This window comes from Bufo bufo, chromosome 10 (genome assembly GCF_905171765.1).
Source record: "Bufo bufo chromosome 10, aBufBuf1.1, whole genome shotgun sequence".
Classification (NCBI taxonomy): Eukaryota; Metazoa; Chordata; class Amphibia; order Anura; family Bufonidae; genus Bufo; species Bufo bufo.
Window position 1 is genome coordinate 10296170 of NC_053398.1, and position 20526 is coordinate 10316695.

The 20526-nt window shown below is 46.1% G+C and overlaps 1 protein-coding gene across 1 annotated transcript in view; it reads left to right on the plus strand.

Moving 5' to 3' along the window:
- LOC120980947 (receptor-type tyrosine-protein phosphatase beta-like) overlaps window positions 1-20526 on the plus strand; it is a 237948-nt gene that overhangs the window by 101260 nt on the left and 116162 nt on the right. The window contains exons 11-18 of the mRNA XM_040410341.1: window positions 1841-2095; window positions 2226-2495; window positions 3404-3679; window positions 11746-12000; window positions 12131-12400; window positions 17383-17658; window positions 19344-19598; window positions 19729-19998. Of these exons, the coding sequence (XP_040266275.1) occupies window positions 1841-2095; window positions 2226-2495; window positions 3404-3679; window positions 11746-12000; window positions 12131-12400; window positions 17383-17658; window positions 19344-19598; window positions 19729-19998 (2127 nt within the window). The remainder of the gene's footprint in view (window positions 1-1840; window positions 2096-2225; window positions 2496-3403; window positions 3680-11745; window positions 12001-12130; window positions 12401-17382; window positions 17659-19343; window positions 19599-19728; window positions 19999-20526) is intronic.

Sequence of the window (20526 nt, forward strand, 5' to 3'; positions counted from 1 at the left end):
TAAAAGCGTCCACATACCGGACAACAATTCCTGCGCTAAACCTTCCTCCCCCACCCCACCCAGCTGGCCACCTCCAACCCCTATCCCAGGGGCCTGACACAATGTCCTCTCATCTGGCTGTCCCTGGGGCATCCTCCCAGCAGCCGCTGACCGTAGCGTTGCTCCTCTCAGCGACGACTCAGCCGGTGTCCTGGAATGTTGAAGGACATGCGCCGACCGCATCTTCCAGCCTGTCATCAGCTTCCCACACCTCCTTCTCCTTCCTCCAAGGTCTGGTCCACCATAAACCCACCGCCAAGGTCCGTATGACAGGGTTGTAATGCCGGTGACTCGTCAATGATAGGCCCACCACAAGGTAGCCGCCGTTCCCGCTCACCTCCAGACTCTACCCCTGTAACCCCAAGCTCCAGCTCCCCGGCCAGACAGCCGTGAGCCGCATCCTGGTACCTCAATGCGATTTCCTCATCCAGCTGCACTGTGGGCGGAGCTAAGTCCGCTCCCACAGCCAACGCACCGCCCAGATGTCCTCTGCTTGCACTACCAGGCCTCCCCGCAGGTGTCACTGTCCCGGAAAGTTCACTCACCAGTCGCCTAGCAGAAGACCGCCGCCGGCCGGTAGGCACAGACCGCAACGCTACCCGCTTCGTCCTAGATGTCCCGCTCGCAGGAAGGCCCCCCCAAGAGGTAAATGGGGCCGCCTCTTCCACCGCTCTCCCAGCACTACTCCTGCCGTCCTCCCGCTCAGGTATGCCTCGGCCGCCGGCTTGCTCCACACACCGGAACTCCGCAATGCTCTGCGAACCCCCCCCCCCCCTGCCGTGAAGGAGACCTAACACAGAGGCTACCCCGTACATCCCCTGTAGGTGCGCGACGTGGAACAAGATTCCTCCCGCTGCGTCGGCTGGCAGTAACGCCTGGCTGCAACCCCAGCCGACGGCAGTGGAGGGTCCCTAGGGGGGCTCCTCAAACGTCGCCGCACCCAGGGGGTCGCCTCCGGGCTCAAACGCTCAGGCGGTACAGACCTCCTCGCCCTAACCATCCCAACAAGCACTGCCGAAGGCGCACTAGGAGCCTCCAAAGCAGCCTGAAAACTTCTCTGCAGCCACTCAGAACCGTGTTGTTCTGCCGCTGCCCTGACCCCCGCTAATAAATCCTGCAACAAAGCCATGTCCTAGCACTACTCAAACACCCACTATCAACTTAATGTCAACTCACTCAGGTACAAACGGCCACTGGTGACGCCCCACCCCTACACCAGAATATATACAGCCCGTGAAACCTACTGCACCTCCCCTTCACCCCCCAATCAAACTCCTCACCCAAACTTCTAAACCTAACCCCTTCCTGTCTTCACACTTCCCCCTAAGTCAATTTACACTATGCTACATCTGCGCCTCGCTCCGTTGATCTACTTTCAGTGTTGCATAACGAAAGGTGCATTTAGATGCTGTGAGGAACAGCCGATTTGTTGTTAATGAAGGATTTCTTCCAGACAATTCGCCGCTTGTTAAGTGGAGGTTGAGGCCCTGCATTTAGATAGAGCAATCACCTCCACAGTATGAGGACAAGCAATCCTTGCTGCTATCACTCATCTCCATACAAAATCATTGTTCCTGGACAGCAGAGTGCTGTTTAGACAGCAAGATCTGCTGCCCAGGAACGAGCATTAAGGTGTCTGCACCTACGAGCTAAACGCTTGTTCATCGGGTCATTTGTGCACCTTTACAAAGGCTGATTATCAGGAACAAGCGTTCATAGGAACACTCTTTCTAGATAATCAGCCTGGACTTCAGGCCTTGTAAATGTGGCTTAACCAGTCTATGATTTGTGATATTCTCAGTTCCTGGACAAGTTTCCAGCCTCTCACTGACCAATTACAAGTCGGTTGATTTTCTTGGAGCCACATGGACAAAACCAGCAGGAAAAGTGGATAATTATACCGTCAGTCTAACAGGAGCCGTTAATAAGACAATACCAGCTAGTACTACACAAGTGAATTTCACAGGATTACTGCCCGGAAGAGAATATACAGTCACTGTACAGACAGTCAGTGGGAGCTGCAGCCAGATGTCTGCTCCAGTGACAGAGGCCACATGTGAGTATCATCAGGATCTGCTCAATGGTGACCCTTTTCATCATCCTTCACCTCTGTTACAGTCACTTTCCCCGTATACGTCATGTGCTGTATATGTTCTCACCTGTCTGTATTGTTGTTGTTTGTGCAGATCCAACTGAACCTGGAAAGTTATCCTTTATCAGCATCGGAACTAAGAATCTGACCTTATCTTGGACAGAGCCAGTAAATATGATCGGTGTGACTAAGTCATATAATATAAGCTATGGGATGTTCCCATCAACTAACATAATTGTGACGAGCAGCGCAACAAATGTCACCCTTCAGAAGCTGACCTCAGGGACTAATTACAGCATTACTGTGGTCACAGTCGGAGTCCGGGGGTATCCGAGTTCGCCTGTCAGCACATCTGTCTATACAAGTAGGTTCTCTCATGACTGTTTGCAACTTTTCATAAAATGTGACATGATGTGAGGAATACTACAGAGAAAATGGAGATTGAGCAGAGTAATGGAAAGGAAAGGGTAGAGGAAAGGATTTTGAAAGAGTTTTCATAAAAAGTAGAGTCTGTTAATAAGACAAGCTAGGAGCATATGTTGAACGTTATTGCTTAAAGGGATTTGCCAGGATTTACATTGATGACCTATCCTCAGGATTCTGCACATAACTCACCTGAATGGAACCAAACAAATTCCATTAACTGTAATGGGGTCAGTTCAGTTTCCGTTCAGGAGTCTGCTTTTTCAGCAGAGAAATAAATCCCCCATGCAAGGCTTTCCCCCTTTTTCATGGAATCTGGGATGGAGGTCCTGACATAGATGTGAACAAGGCCTTGTAGACCCGAACTCTGTCTTTTAAAAAGGAAATGCAATGATATAACACAGGCCCTTTGAAATATGGAAGCAATATGGCTGACATGCATATGTGCTATTGATTACATACAGATAATATAGAACTGCATCTATATTTTGAACACCCACCAAAAACTTCACTGAGCGTTTTCTATCCCCAAAATAGATTAAAGTAGTGCATGCTGCTTCTTTAAAACACAGATGTATTTTATATGCCCTTCTGAATAGAAAACATTGAATTTGTTTAGCACACCTATGAACCTGTATGTTCAACTTGCCTGTGTAAATTAGTCCATAGTCTCCCTAAGTGATGTGGCTGCAGTTTGGTCTCCAGGCTTTAATTACAACTCTGAATTTTCTGGATCTTACGGCAGCGCAGAGGGTAAAACTAAGACTAGCCGGTCTTAGTAAATGTGCCCCTGCAAGTTTTGCTCTCATTCTGTATCGACACTGAATGTTTGCACTTTCTTTATTTCAGAACCAATGTCGGTAAATTCTCCGCAGATCAGTAATGTGACCTCGTCTTCTGTGTCTCTGACATGGAGTAAACCTGATGAGTATCAGACGTCTTACAGCTACAGAGTCCATACCAATCTCACCTCATCATCAGTAATGATAAACGATACAATAGTGAGAAGTGAATCAGCGACAATAATGAATCTGACGGCAGGAGAAACCTATACATTCATGGTGTATACGAGAGCTGCCGATGACATCACTGAATCAGAGCCGGTGTCACTATCTACCTGCACAGGTAATACCAATGTGTTCAGAGTATGCCAATTGATGTAAATATGGTGAAAATTGTTTTTCACTCAATTTTTTTTATAGAAAATTGGCAGCGACACATCCTGTCAAGTGCCCATGCCCCTTATCTGCCTCTAAAATTAATCCAGCTGAACTATGGAGGTCAAAGGGGTTCTCCAGGAAGTAAAAAAATGAAAATACTTTAATATTACTTCATTATAAATATATTCCCAAATACCTTTCATTAGTTATAATAGCTCGTTTTGTCTTGGGAGCAATCATTAGCAGAATTTAAATGGCTGCTGTCCTATTAGTAGACACAAAACGTGTCCTAATCACACAGCAGGACAAGTTACTTCACAACACTGAGCTACAGAGCTGCCTCATCCTCCTCTCTGCTATGCCTGTCAGGGATTATGATCCTGAATACAGATGATGAGATCTTCATCTGAATCTGTGTAGGAATGGAGTTCATGAGGAGACATGATGCACAGAGAGGACGAACAGGACAGGCTGTGGTAATGGAGACTGTATACAAGAGCTGTTTCTCATTAGCCACATCTCCACCCATCTGTCCTCTCTGTATTTCATGTCTCATAAACCCTGTTAAGCAGAGATGATGATGAGGCAGCTGTTTAGCTCAGTGTTGTGAAGTAACTCCTCCGTTATGTGATTAGGACAGGTTTCTCGTGCATGGCATTGGGGGACACAGCACCATGGGGTATATGTCCAACTACCACTAGGAGGCACTAGACACAAAAAAATGTTGGCTCCTCCTAGGTGGGCTATACCCTCTCCACAGGCACGAGGCTATTCAGTTTTAGTCTAGTGTCCGTAGGAGGCAGACCTGTCCTGCTTTTTTTGCAGGTCCTGCTGTCCTGTTGCAGGTCCTGTTTATTCTTTTTTTCTCTCTTCTGCAGGTCTCGGTGATCTCCACCGTTATACCTGCTGCAGGCGGGGGCTCCATCGTGTTCCACTTTAGTTGCCCCCCCCCTGCGGGCGCGTACTTCGGTACCATCGCCGGTCACCCAGTCCCCACAGACTGCAAACGCAGTGGCTTGCCGCCATTGTCACGGTTCCCGTGTTGAGTCTGCCGAAGGGGTGACCCTGCGGCGCCTGAAGATATCGGATGGTGAGTATATTCCCCTGTCCCTGTGTCCCTCGCCCAGGGTTAGGTTCCCTCCTGTGGCCAGGGGGGTGGGATCAACCTTAGCCGGGGGTCCTGGGAAGCCTCCATCTTCCTCCAAGACAATCCCCCCTTTTTTTATTTTTTTTCTTGGTGTGGGGGTTATATTTTTGTTTCCCCTCCTTTCTCTTCCCCCTTGGTTGGTTTTCCTCTCCTCCTTGGCCACACAGTCCTCTCCCCGGCCTTCCCCGCTACTTTAGTACCCGGCTTCTGCTGGGACTAGGCCTCATCTTCCATGGCCCGTTCCCGGCTCCCAGGTGCTCCGTTTGCCCTGATCCGCCCATCCCCAGACGTCGCTTCTCCCCCCCCCTTTACCCTCCTCACCTAGTTTTGTGGGTCCGGAGGGCCTGCTAGGCCGCAAAATTCCCGGCCCCTCCTCCTTGCTTCTCGGGCTTTTCTGACCCCGCCCGGCCCTCGGGAGGGGCTATCTCCTCCACCCTTTCCTGGTCTAACGTGGGTTTTCTGTTGGAGGGGGTGGCTAAACCCCCCCCTCAATTGCTTCATTTCTCCTGCAGCCCTCCTAACCACCTCTAGCTGCTGCTGCACCTCTTTGGGGAACATGGCATCCAGGTCCAGATAAGACAGCCTCTGCTGGCTGCTCTATGAGGGTCTCCTCTCCCAGCCTCTCCTCGGATCGCCACGTGTTTTCACGTGCATCCGCTGTCTACGAAGGCTGCCATGCGGTCAGCCTGTCCCTGCTTGTGTGCAGTACCTCTTCCCAGACCCCATCGTGTCCCCTGACCAATCCTTTTGTGTAGGTCCCCCCTGAATGGGCTCCCTCCCTGTCAAAGCCATGGGAACCTTGTCCGACTCTCCCAATCCCTGGCGGAGTCGCTGGACCGCTACCTACCCAAATTGCGGCCACCTCTGCCCTCCCAGGGTCCTACCTGCAGATGGGGCACTCTCCGATACCGGGTCTGGCAAGGGGTAGCTCACAGTACAACCTCGGGTGGTCTTAACAGAGTTCCACCCCTCCTCGGCATCCTCGGGTCCTCCCCAGGACAGGCCTGAGTCTGGTGACAAATCCTTTCCTGTCACCCCATCCGTTGCCTCTGGGGACACCTCTGCACCGATTCCCTCGGAACAGAGCATCAGGCGGTCTTCCTCCAATCAGAAGCCCTCTGGGAGGTCAAGACTAACGTGCACGGAGGAACCTCTCCTACCCAGGGTTGGTATCCCCTCTAGTGGATTTTCAGATGGTGCTCCCCTGACTGCACAGGTATTCAACCGCACAGTTAAGGCAGCCGTCCCCGTGTTTAGCATACTGAGTCACCTACGTGGTGTCTCTGGTACGTACGCCTTCTCCTTAACAGGGGGGTACCTGCACCACTGCCATAGGCTGTACCTGACAAGCCTTCCTGGTTCCCCTATACCTCGGGCTATGCTCTACACATTTGAGTGTTTCCACCGGGTCCCCATCCTGGTGCTGGTATTCGCCACTCTACCTCATTACAGGGGGTCCCTGTTCTAGGCAAGCTGTTAGCTCAGCCAAACGCCTCCTGTAGGCTGGTGAGTAAAAAGCAATTATATCTGTCTGTTTCCAGCCGCCTTGCTCCTTTCATAGGTAGAGTACCTACACCTACTCCAGATGCTGAAGCCATTACTCCTGGCTGGCTCTATGGTGTTCCATGCGGCACTATTTCTCCCTTCCGGGCGAGATATACAGGCCGCCTTCAATTGCCGTAGCAATTGCACCTGTCTGTTCCCAGCCACTATGCTCCCATCATAGGTAGAGTACCTACACCATCTCCAGATGCTGTAGCCAATACCCCTGGCGGGCTCTATTGTGTTCCATGCGGCAACATTGCTCCCTACGGGCGAGATATAGAGGCCACTTTCAATTGCCATAGAATTTCCCCTGTCTGGTTCTAGTGGGCACCAAGTTGTCACCTTGATCCCTTCATAGGTAGAGTACCTGCACCATCTCCGGATGCTGTAGCCGTTACTCCTGTCTGGCTTTATGGTGTACCATGTGGCATTTTCTCTCCCTTACCGGACGAGATATTGAGGCCTCCTCCAATTGCCGTGGCCATTGCACCTACCTCATCATAGTGTGCACCAAACAGCCATCTTACTCCCTTCATAGATAGAGTTCCTGCACCGTCTCCGATGCTGCAGCCGTTACACCAGTCTGGCTCTATGGTGTACTATGCTGCCCTGTTTCCCTTTTTTTCAGGCGAAATAGAGGGCCTCCTTCAGTTGCCATTGCACCTACCTGATTGTAGTGTGCACCTGTCTTGTTCTTTGTGGTACCGTGCGGCCCTATTTTCCCCTTCCCGGGCGGAATATAGGTACCATTGCTAACGCGGTAGCTGTTGCACCTCTCTGGTTCTAGGGTGCACCATGCGGCCACATTGCTCCGATCTTAAATGTAGTACCTCTACCATCTCCAGATGCTGTACCCATTACACCTGTCTGGTCGTATCTCTGCACTACACAGCCGTATTTCTACTTTACAGGTTGAGTACCTGTACCCTCCAAATGCTGTCGCATTCCCAGATGCTGTGGCTATGTTTCCACTCTCCTTAGAGTGCAACATGCCGCCATTTTACCTATATTTTATGCGTGTGTTTGTAGTACCCCAAGTGCCGGGCCCTATGGTGCAATCTGTTCCCCATACAGTTTCTGTATTACTGGGTGCTTTCTGCCCCCGGGTTCTAATCTGTGCTGCGGATGTTGGTTCCATCCTTTTGGTTCTCCCATACATCTGCCACTCCGTTACTATCGTGCTCAATGGTCTCCTTGTACTTCTCAAGGCACTGTCTACAACAGGCCATCCTGGTTCAGCATGTGCATGGTTACCATATCTGGCAGGGGTGGGCTAGCCCAACCCCCACCTTGTCGGTCTAGTGCTACTTCTGGTAGCTCCAGTATATGGCTGATCTGTTCTGATCCGGCGGGTGGTCCACATACAACCACGCTCCCTACACCATGGCCAGGTGGTTGTTGGCCTTTGGGCTAGGGTTGCTCTTGCCATCTCTATAAAGTACTACGGTATGCTGCGCTCCGCGTTAGCCCATGTTATAGAGGAGTACTTGCGTTGTTTTCTATTACAGAGCAGCCCATTCCTGGTGGAGTACAGTGATCTCCACTGGATCTTCTACCTTGTTGGGGCACGTAGCTTGGTGAGCACCGGCCGCTGCAGCAGTTTTCGGTCATCGCTGGATGTCCTCCGCCACACGGAATCCTTCTGTGGTCAACGGCATTTATCATCGCTGGGCGTCCTCCCTGACGGGTCAGGGACAGGACCACTGAGCGCCACACACCTGCCTGGTAGGTGAATTTTCAGCTGATTGCTCTGGCATCGGACAGGGTCCTGTAGTTCCTTCTGGGGCCAGGTGTTCTCGGTATTCCCTTATATTCTCTGCTTAGTTGTACTACATGACAGAGGGGCAGTCCCCTTGGACCTTGCCATCATCTGCACCTGTCAGGTACTTTCTCCCCCCTGGGAGTTTTCAGTATGCCGGTCGCAGCTGGTTTTGGAGAGCACCCGACACGGTAAGGAGGGTGATGAGGGACTGTTGGTCCCCCTTCCCCCTCCTCTCCCTATATGTTTCCCTGGTTAGGGGTAAAGATTAGGCCCTGGTTAGTTGTTAGGAGAGAGGATAGTAAGGGGTTAAAGAAGTAGTAGGTGGAGTAAGGAAGGAAGGGAAGAGCCGGTGGGAGGAGGAGTATAGGTAGTTATATATAGGGGAGGTCAGTGTTAGGGACTTCCTCTTGACAGGGTAAGCCGAGTTGCCGGCCCTCCCGCCCTTAGGGTTCAGGTTTATTTTTATATCAGGCTTATTTTATACATTTATAAAATAATATAAAAAAATAAAAATGGTGATATGTGGTTTCAAGACCAGTTCAGTTCATTATGTCTCTCTTTTGAGGTTCGATGTAAGGTGGAAAGTGGCGGCATTTGAAAAGGAAAGGTCGTGCTGAAGAGTTATTGGCGTACGTACACCCTGGGGGATCCAGGGTGGTATACCGCATCGGAGGAATGGTTCGTGGTGGAGGTGGTGTTTTTTGATACTGTTTTGTTAAAAGAAAAAATTAGCTGTGGCCGATCATCACCCAGTAAAGGATTGGTTGATAAAACTAAGTTGTCGGAGTCTTTATTTGGTTTAAGTTGGAAGGGGCCGGTGGGGTGCCCCCCCCCCTTTCCCTCTCCTTGCCTTATCCCCATTTTAGTACCAGCAGTCCTACATTTCTGTGTAGTCTCACCTGGCTTTTTCATGGCGACTTCTGCATTCCTTATGCATATGGATGTCTGTCAATTTAGTGGTACATCCCGAGCTGCTGTACTTGCCCTCTCTGGGACAATGTATACAGTTTGCTAGTCACTATTCTTGGAATGGCTAGTTGTCCATGGCCAATGTCCCTTCCCCTATGGTAGTTTCATTTCACCTTTCCTGGATATTCTGGCTTGTGTTGTCTTCTGGTGGTTCAGCTCCTGGTTCCTTGTGAGCCTATACCGGGTACTCTTTTCTGGAGTCCCTGTCCCCGTTCATTTGACCACTCAGGTTCTGCATGACAATCGTTTTTTTTTTGTTTGTTTTTTGGGTGGGGGGGGGGGGGGGGCTGGGTTGATTGTTCCCTTTATGGGTTCCAATAGCCTTGTGGTCCTCTTGGGATTTGTGTCTCTTTTCCCATCCTCCCACGTCAAGTACCTGGTATTGAGTGGTTTGGTGCTACGGTTTGCAATTCCGCCGTATGGTCTCCTTCGGGAGGGACCTCCTCCTGTTGTAGAACCTTTCCTCTTTAGGCTGTTTGGAGTACTCTCCTTCTACTCCCATGTCTCTCAGTCCAGTGTGTCCCTGCTGAGATTTCCTGGGCCTGTATCTGGTTCTTCTTTTTCCTGATAATTCATATGCCTAGAATTTCCTCTGGTCTTACGCTTCACAGTGATATCTTGTTTTCAGAGGCTCGAGCCTCGTCTCCTGTTTTTGGGACGCAGGTCTTATAATTCTCTTTTCCTGGCCTTTACCTACAACCCCCTCCTTCTCCAAGGGTTGGCGGTTTCCTCTAGCAGCCTTGGGTTTTCACCTTTCAATAGGGCGCTTAACTTCATCACCTACCTTGCGGTGAGGGGAGACCTGCTCCCTTCACATGTGAGCCTTGCTATGGCTTCCCTCACTCGTTTGGCTTCCAGTGCTTCCCTGTTTCCTTTCTCCCCTGGCCTGTCAGGGGTTGGCCACAGGTTTTTTCGCTCTTTGGTGCTGAGACAATTTAGAGCGTTAGGTAGTTCCAACACGCGGTGCTGTCATAATTTTTTCTCCAGCCCTTGGCTGAGCTCGGTGCTCCCTTTTGCCTTCTTCTTGCATTTGGGATTTTCTTCCAGGCATTTGTCCTGGGGTGCTGGGAGTCTTCACTGCTTCTTCCTTGAGGTTTCTTCCTTGTTATGGAACCTCTTGCCCATTCCGTGTTTTTTCTTTTTGGGGCACATGGTTCTCCTGCACCTGTATGCCCAACCGGTGGCATAGCTGTTCTTTTCCCACCCTCGGGGACTGCTTTGGGACGTCCCATGGTGCTGTGTCCCCCAATGCTATGCACGAGAAAATTAGATTTTTTGTACTCACCGTAAAATCCTTTTCTCGTAGTAGGCATTGGGGGACACAGATCTCACCCTATGTTTTTACTTCCGCTTCTCCGGGATGGTCTCTTGATCTTTCCTGGTTCGGGAGTTGTTGGTTCCTTGCTTTTCTTCTCTCTCCTACTGCTTTTGGTACAAACTGAATAGCCTCGTGCCGGTGGAGAGGGTATAGCCCACCTAGGAGGAGCCAACATTTTTTTGTGTCTAGTGCCTCCTAGTGGTAGTTGGACATATACCCCATGGTGCTGTGTCCCCCAATGCCTACTACGAGAAAAAGATTTTACGGTGAGTACAAAAAATCCAATTTTTGTGTGTACTAATAGGGCGGCGGCCATTTTATTTCTTCTAATTATTGCTACCTAGAGGAAACATGCCATTATAACTAATGAAATGTATTTGGGAATATATTTATCATAATGTAATATTTAAGTATTTTCAGTAATTTTATTTTCTTAATTTCCAGAGAACCCCTTTAAGCGGTATATCTCTGTACTGGCTGACATGACACAACAGGCTACACTGTGACATGTATTGTGTGACAGCAAGTTTCAGAATAGTGATTTGGCTGTAAATAGGCAACCAAAATGCAGAACAGTCACAGGCAGGTGGCAGTGGCACACGACGAGTACTGTGGTCTGTGATGGCAAAGTCACATGCAATTTAAAACCTGCAACCAAAAATCCAGCTGTGTTGGATTTTTTGCAACTTGCACGTCACAGTGTGTTGCATGGTGACCTCACTGACAATTATAAGAAGTGATTCGCCATGCAACAACGTGATCTTCATGTTGCGTGACTCATGTCACTGTAGCCCTAGCCATAAGGTGACACTAGCACTGAACACACAAATAGGTCCTCAATTTTAAGTACTTGGATAACCCCTTTCAGGGTTCCATAACTAAAGGTGCATTTAGATGCTGTGAGGAACAGCCGATTTGTTGTTAATGAAGGATTTCTTCCAGACAATTGGCTACTTGTTAAGAGGAGGTTGAGGCCCTGTATTTAGATAGAGCAATCACCTCCACAGTATGAGGACAAGCAACCCTTGCTGCTATCACTTATCCCCATACAAAATCATTGTTCCCGGACAGCAGAGTGCTGTTTAGACAGCAAGATCTGCTGCCCAGGAACAAGTATTAAGGTGTCTGCAACTACAAGCTAAACGCTTGTTCATCGGGTCATTTGTGCTCCTTTACAAAGGCTGATTATCAGGAACAAGCGTTCATAGGAACACTCTTTCTAGATAATCAGCCCAAACTTCAGGCCTTGTAAATGTGGCTTAACCAGTCTATGATTTGTTATATTCTCAGTTCCTGGACAAGTTTCCAGCCTCTCACTGACCAATTACAAGTCGGTTGATTTTCTTGGAGCCACATGGACAAAACCAGCAGGAAAAGTGGATAATTATACCGTCAGCCTAACAGGAGCCGTGAATAAGACAACAGCAACTAGTACTACACAAGTGAATTTCACAGGATTACTGCCCGGAAGAGAATATACAGTCACTGTACAGACAGTCAGTGGGAGCTGCAGCCAGATGTCTGCTCCAGTGACAGAGGCCACATGTGAGTATCATCAGGATCTGCTCAATGGTGACCCTTTTCATCATCCTTCACCTCTGTTACAGTCACTTTTCCCGTATACGTCATGTGCTGTATATGTTCTCACCTGTCTGTATTGTTGTTGTTTGTGCAGATCCAACTGAACCTGGAAAGTTATCCTTTATCAGCATCGGAACTAAGAATCTGACGTTTTCTTGGACAGAGCCAGTAAATATGATCGGTGTGACTAAGTCATATAATATAAGCTATGGGATGTTCCCATCAACTAATATAACTGTGACGAGCAACACAACAAATGTCACCCTTCAGAAGCTGATCTCAGGGACTAATTACAGCATTACATTGGTCACAGTCGGAGTCCGGGAGTATCCGAGTTCACCTGTCAGCACATCTGTCTATACAAGTAGGTTCTCTCATGACTGTTTGCAACTTTTCATAAAATGTGACATGACGTGAGGAATACTACAGAGAAAATGGAGATGGAGCAGAGTAATGGAAAGGAAAGGGTAGAGGAAAGGATTTTTAAAGAGTTTTCATAAAAAGTAGAGTCTGTTAATAAGACAAGCTAGGAGCATATGTTGAACGTTATTGCTTAAAGGGATTTGCCAGGATTTACATTGATTACCTATCCTCAGGATTTTGCACATAACTCACCTGAATGGAACCAAACAAATTCCATTGACTATAATGGGGTCAGTTCAGTTTCTGTTCAGGAGTCTGCTTTTTTCAGCAGAGAAATAAGTCCCCCATGCATAGCTTTTCCCCTTTTTCATGGAATCTGGGATGGAGATCCTGACATAGATGTGAACAAGACCTTGTAGACCCGAACTCTGTCTTTTAAAAAAGAAATGCAATTAGATAAGACAGGCCCTTTGAAATATGGAAGCAATATGGCTGACATGCAAATGTGATATTGATATCATACAGATAATATAGGGCTGCATCTATATTTTGAACACCCACCAAAAACTTCACCGGGCGTTTTCTATCCCCAAAATAGATTAACCCCTTTAGGACACAGCCTTATTTCACCTTAAGGACCAGGCCATTTTTTGCAAATCTGACCAGTGTCACTTTAAGTGGTGATAACTTTAAAACGTTTTGACTTATCCAGGCCATTCTGAGACAGTTTTTTCGTCACATATTGTACTTCATGACACTGGTAAAAAGTTTCAATTTCTCTACTTCTATAATACATAGTAATACCTCCAAAAATAGTTATTACTTTACATTCCCCATATGTCTACTTCATGTTTGGATCATTTTGGGAATGATATTTTATATTTTGGGGATGTTACGAGGCTTAGAAATTTAGAAGCAAATCTTGAAATTTATCTGAAATTTTCAAAAACCCAATTTTTAGGGACCAGTTCAGGTCTGACGTCACTTTGTGAGGCTTACATAATATAAACCACCCATTCTAGAAACTACACCCTTCAAGCTATTCAAAACTGATTTTACAAACGTCGTTAACCCTTTAGGTGTTCCACAATAGTTAATGGCAAATGGAGATAAAATTTCAGAATTTAGATTTTTTGGCACATTTTCCATATTAATCCATTTTTTCCAGTAACAAAGCAAGGGTTAACAGCCAAACAAAACTGAATATTTATTGCCCCGATTCTGTAGTTTGCAGAAACACCCCATATGTGGCCGTAAACTACTGTACGGGCACACAGTAGGGCGTAGAGGGAAAGGTGCGCCGTGTGGTTTTTGGAAGGCAGATTTTGCTGGACTGGTTTATTTACACCATGTCCCATTTGAAGCCCCCCTGATGCACCCCTAGAGTAGAAACTCCATAAAAGTGACCCCATCTAAGAAACTACACCCCTCAAGGTATTCAAAACTGATTTTACAAACTTTTTTTTACACTTTAGGTGTTGCACAAGAGTTATTGGCAAATGAAGATAAAATTTGAGAATTTAAATTTTTGGGCAAAATATCCATTTTAATCAATTTTTTCCAGTAACAAAGCAAGGGTTAACAGCCAAACAAAATGCTATATTTATTGCCCCGATTCTGTAGTTTGCAGAAACACCCCATATGTGGCTGTAAACTACTTTACGGGCACACGGTAGGGCGTAGAGGGAAAGGTGCGCCGTGTGGTTTTAGGAAGGCAGATTTTGCTGGACTGGTTTATTTACACCATGTCCCATTTGAAGCCCCCCTGAAACTCCATAAAAGTGACCCCATGTAAGAAACTACACCCCTCAAGGTATTCAAAACTGATTTTACAAACTATGTTAACCCTTTAGGTGTTGCACAAGAGTTATTGGCAAATGGAGATGGAAAATTTGCCAAAAAATTAAAATTCGCAAATTTCATTTTAATCCATTTTTTCCAGTTACAAAGCAAGGGTTAACAGCCAAACAAAGTGCTGTATTTATTGCCCTGAATCTGTAGTTTGCAGAAGCACCCCTAGAGTAGAAACTCCATAAAAGTGACCCCATTTTGGAAACCAGGGGATAAGGTGGCAGTTTTGTTGGGACTATTTTTAGGGTACATATGATTTTTGGTTAATCTATATTACATTTTTGTGAGGCAAGGTTACCAGAAATAGAAATTCTGAAATTTCATCTCCATTTGCCAATAACTCTTGTGGAACACCTAAAGGGTTAACAAAATTTGTAAAATCAGTTTTGAATACCTTGAGGGGTGTAGTTTCTTAGATGGGGTCGCTTTTATGGAGTTTTTAATATAGGGGTACATCAGGGGGGCTTCCAATGGGACATGTTGCCCAAAAAAAAAGGCCATCAAAATCTGCCTTCCAGAAACCATACGGCATTCCTTTCCTTCTGCGCCCTGCCGTTTGGTCATACAGCAGTTTACGACCACATATGGGGTGTTTCTGTAAACTGCAGTATGAGGGTAATAAATATTAAGTTTTGTTTGGCTGTTAACCCTTGCTTTGTTAGTGGAAAAAAACGGATTAACATGGAAAATTTGCAAAAATATAGCTTTTTTGGCACCGTTTTTATTTTTAATTTTTTACCGTGTTCATCTGAGGGGTTGGGGGGGTATTTTTATAGAGCAGATTCTTACGGAAGCGGCGATACCTAATATGTCTACTTTTTATTTATTTATTTATGTTTTACACTATATTATCTTTTTATAAAGAAAAAAAAACATTTTAGTATCTCCATAGTCTGAGTAATTTTTTTTTTTGCCGATTATCTTATGTAGGGGCTAAATTTTTGCGGGATGAGAGGACGGTTTTATTGGCACTATTTTGGGGGGCATGTGACTTTTTGATAGCTTGCTATTACAATTTTTGTGATGTAAGGTGCCAAAAAAAAACTTTTTTTTACACCGTTTTTTTTTTTTTTTTTTTTTTTTTTTTTTTACCGTGATCATCGGAGGGGTTGGGGCGGGGATTTTTATAGAGCAGATTCTTACAGACGCGGTGATACCTAATAAGTCTACTTTTTTATTTATTTTTGTTTTACTAAATAATATTTTTGAATTATTTTTTGTTTGTTTTAGTGTCTCAAGTCTGAGAACCAGTTTTTTACCGATTTTCAGTGGCTAAATTGGGATATAAATTTAGTACTCCATGGAAGTGTGGTACTCCCTGAAGCAACCAATAATGCAGAGGCCCGGATGATCGGGGCACGTGTCACATTGAGTAGTGGTGTCCTTCCGTATCCCCCTCCTGTGACACACTCTGCACCTTTTTTGGGTCCGTCCCTTCTTTCCAGTATGGGAAACCACACCTGGAAAGTGTTGGCCAGGGACGATCCGGGCACCTCCAGTTCCCGAGGTACTCCGACCTGCTCTTTCCCGGTCTGAAAAGATCAGGGCCTTGAGGACTGCCTCATAGAACTGAAGGAATGTCCCTGTGTAGCCAGCGCTCCAGGACAGCACAAAAGAGTTGTACAAGGCAACCTGCACCAAGTAGACCGCAACTTTTTTTTTTTAAATGCCCGGGTTTTGCGCATGGCATTATATTGCTTGAGGACTTGATCAGAGAGATCAACTCCTCCAATATACCGATTGTAGTCGACGATACAATCGGGCTTGAGGACCGTTCCTGCGGTACCTCGCACAGGGACAGGGGTGATGCCGTTACCATGAATTGTGGACAGTACAAGGACATCCCTCTTGTCCTTATATCTGACCAGCAACAGGTTTCCAGTGGTAAGGGCACGGGTCTCACCCCTGGGGATAGGTACCTGGAGGCGGTGGGCAGGGAGGCCGCGTTGATTTTTCCGCACGGTCCCACAAGCGGACGTGGATCTGGCAGTGAGGGACTGGAACAAGGGGATACTAGTATAAAAGTTATCCACGTGGTAGCCCTTATCTAGCAGTGGGTGCATAAGGTCCCACACAAGTTTCCCGCTAACACCCAGAGTGGGGGGACATTCTGGGGGTTGAATACGGGAATCTTGCCCCTCGTACACACTAAACTTGTAAGTGTACCCTGAGGTACTCTCACAAAGTTTGTACAGCTTCACGCAATACCTCGCCCGCTTTGATGGAACATACTGGTGGAAAATGAGTTTCCCCTTGAACGCAATGAGAGACTGTTTCACAGAAAAAAAAATTTTTAAAAATTCAAAACCGATGATCAACCGTCCGAAGTTGATCAGCGGTGGGGTGTGCGATGCGCTAACAGTGGCCGGACGCTAAGAATGCCAGCCACAGTCAGCGTACGCACAAAAAAAAATGCTTGCGCCCAAAAAAAAGTTGAGGGGGTGCAGGGGGGCAAGATGTCACCATCACCTCTCAGGATTGCAGGATGGTGATTGGTGGTGTATTATCACACCACCGATCACCATCCTGTTCCGGATTATCGGGTCCCCAGAAACCCGAATAACCCGGAAACGTAGCAAACCGCGGGTCTGAATTGACCTGCGGTTTGCTGCGATTGCCGACATGAGGGAGTCACAAGACCCCCCCGCGCATTTAGCCAAGGTGCCTGCTCAATGATTTGAGCAGGCATTGGGTTACGATCACCGCCCGCCAGGCGGCGGTGATCGGAACTATACATGACGTACCGGTTCGTCATGTGTCCTTAAGTACCAGGACAACATGCCGTACCGATACGTCATGTGTCCTGAAGAGGTTAAAGTAGTGCATGCTGCTTCTTTAAAACACAGATGTATTTTATATGCTCTAATGAATAGACACATAAAAAACCACTGAATTTGTTTAGCACGCCTATGAACCTGTATGTTTAACTTGCCTGTGTAAAATAGTCCATAGTCTCCCTAAGTGATGTGGCTGCAGTTTGGTCTCCAGGCTCTAATTACAACTCTGAATTTTCTGGATCTTACGGCAGCGCAGAGGGAAAAACTAAGACTAGCCGGTCTTAGTAAATGTGCCTCTGCAAGTTTTGCTCTCATTCTGTATCGACACTGAATGTTTGTACTTTCTTTATTTCAGAACCAATGTCTGTAAATTCTCCGCAGATCGGTAGTGTGACCTCGTCTTCTGTGTCTCTGACGTGGAGTAAACCTGATGAGTATCAGACGTCTTACAGCTACAGAGTCCAGACCAATCTCACCTCATCATCAGTAATGATAAATGATACAAAAGTGAGAAGTGAATCAGTGACAATAATGAATCTGACGTCAGGAGAAACCTATACATTCATGGTGTATACGAGAGCTGCCGATGACATCACTGAATCAGACCCGGTGTCACGATCTACCTGTACAGGTAATACCAATGTGTTCAGAGTATGCCAATTGATGTAAATATGGTGAAAATTGTTTTATACTCAATTTTTTTATAGAAAATTGCCAACGACACTTACATCCTGTCAAGTGCCCATGCCCCTTATCTGCCTCTATAAATAATCCAGCTGAACTATCGAGGTCAAAGGGGTTCTCCAGGAAGTAAAAAAATGAAAATACTTTTAATATTACTTCATTATAAATATATTCCCAAATACCTTTCATTAGTTATAATAGCTCGTTTTGTCTTGGGAGCAATCATTAGCAGAAATAAAATGGCTGCCGTCCTATTAGTAGACACAAAACGTGTCCTAATCACACAGCAGGACAAGTTACTTTACAACACTGAGCTACAGAGCTGCCTCATCCTCCTCTCTGCTCTTCCTGTCAGGGATTATGATCCTGAATACAGATGATGAGATCTTCATCTGAATCTGTGTAGGAATGGCGTTCATGAGGAGACATGATGCACATAGAGGATGGACAGGACAGGCTGTGGTAATTGAGACTGTATACAAGAGCTGTTTCTCATTAGCCACATCTCAACCCATCTGTCCTCTCTGTATTTCATGTCTCATAATCCCTGATAAGCAGAGATGAGGATGAGGCAGCTGTTTAGCTCAGTGTTGTGAAGTAAATCATCCTGTTATGTGATTAGGACAGGTTTTGTGTGTACTAATAGGGCGGCGGCCATTTTATTTCTACTAATTATTGCTACCTAGACAAAACGTGCCATTATAACTAATGAAATGTATTTGGGAATATATTTATCATAATGTAATATTTAAGTATTTTCAGTGATTTTATTTTCTTAATTCCCGGAGAACCCCTTTAAACAGTATATCTTTGTACTGGCTGACATGAGACAACGGGCTACACTGTGACATGTATTGTGTGACAGCAAGTTTCAGAATAGTGATTTAGCTGTAAATAGGCAACCAAAATGCAGAACAGTCACAGGCAGGTGGCAGTGGCACACGACGTGTACTGTGGTCTGTGATGGCAAAGTCACATGCAATTTAAAACCTGCAACCAAAAATCCAGCTGTGTTGGATTTTGTGCAACTTGCACGTCACAGTGTATTGCATGGTGACCTCACTGACAATTATAAGAAGTGATTCGCCATGCAACAACGTGATCTTCCTGTTGCGTGACTCATGTCACTGTAGCCCTAGCCATAAGGTGACACTAGCACTGAACACACAAATCTGTCATCAATTTTAAATACTTGGATAACCCCTTTCAGGGTTCCATAACTAAAGGTGCATTTAGATGCTGTGAGGAACAGCCGATTTGTTGTTAATGAAGGATTTCTTCCAGACAATTGGCTGCTTGTTAAGTGGAGGTTGAGGCCCTGTATTTAGATAGAGCAATCACCTCCACAGTATGAGGACAAGCAATCCTTGCTGCTATCACTTATCCCCATACAAAATCATTGTTCCTGGACAGCAGAGTGCTGTTTAGACAGCACAATCTGCTGCCCAGGAACAAGTATTAAGGTGTCTGCACCTACGAGCTAAACGCTTGTTCCTCGGGTCATTTGTGCACCTTTACAATGGCTGATTATCAGGAACAAGCGTTCGTAGGAACACTCTTTCTAGATAATCAGCCCAAACTTCAGCCCTTGTAAATGTGATTTAACCAGTCTATGATTTGTTATATTCTCAGTTCCTGGACAAGTTTCCAGCCTCTCACTGACCAATTACAAGTCGGTTGATTTTCTTGGAGCCACATGGACAAAACCAGCAGGAAAAGTGGATAATCATACCGTCAGTCTAACAGGACCCGTGAATAAGACAATACCAGCTAGTACTACACAAGTGACTTTCACAGGATTACTACCCGGAAGAGAATATACAGTCACCGTACAGACAGTCAGTGGGAGCTGCAGCCAGATGTCTTCTCCAGTGACAGAGGCCACATGTGAGTATCATCAGGATCTTCTCAATGGTGACTCTTATCATCATTCTTCACCTCTGTTACAGTCACTTTTCCCGTATACGTCATGTGCTGTATATGTTCTCACCTGTCTGTATTGTTGTTGTTTGTGCAGATCCAACTGAACCTGGAAAGTTATCCTTTATCAGCATCGGAACTAAGAATCTGACCTTATCTTGGACAGAGCCAGTAAATATGATCGGTGTGACTAAGTCATTTAATATAAGCTATGGGATGTTCCCATCAACTAACATAACTGTGACCAGCAACGCAACAAATGTCACCCTTCAGAAGCTGATCTCAGGGACTAATTACAGCATTACTGTGGTCACAGTCGGAGTCCGGGGGTATCCGAGTTCACCTGTCAGCACATCTGTCTATACAAGTAGGTTCTCTCATGACTGTTTGCAACTTTTCATAAAATGTGACATGATGTGAGGAATACTACAGAGAAAATGGAGATGGAGCAGAGTAATGGAAAGCAAAGGGTAGAGGAAAGGATTTTAAAAGAGTTTTCATAAAAAGTAGAGTCTGTTAATAAGACAAGCTAGGAGCATATGTTGAACGTTATTGCTTAAAGGGATTTGCCAGGATTTACATTGATGACCTATCCTCAGGATTTTGCACATAACTCACCTGAATGGAACCAAACAAATTCCATTGACTATAATGGGGTCAGTTCAGTTTCCGTTCAGGAGTCTGCTTTTTTCAGCAAAGAAATAAGTCCCCCATGCAAGGCTTTTCCCCTTTTTCATGGAATCTGGGATGGAGGTCAGGACATAGATGTGAACAAGGCCTTGTAGACCCGAACTCTGTCTTTTAAAAAAGAAATGCAATTAGATAAGACAGGCCCTTTGAAATATGGAAGCAATATGGCTGACATGCAAATGTGATATTGATATCTTACAGATAA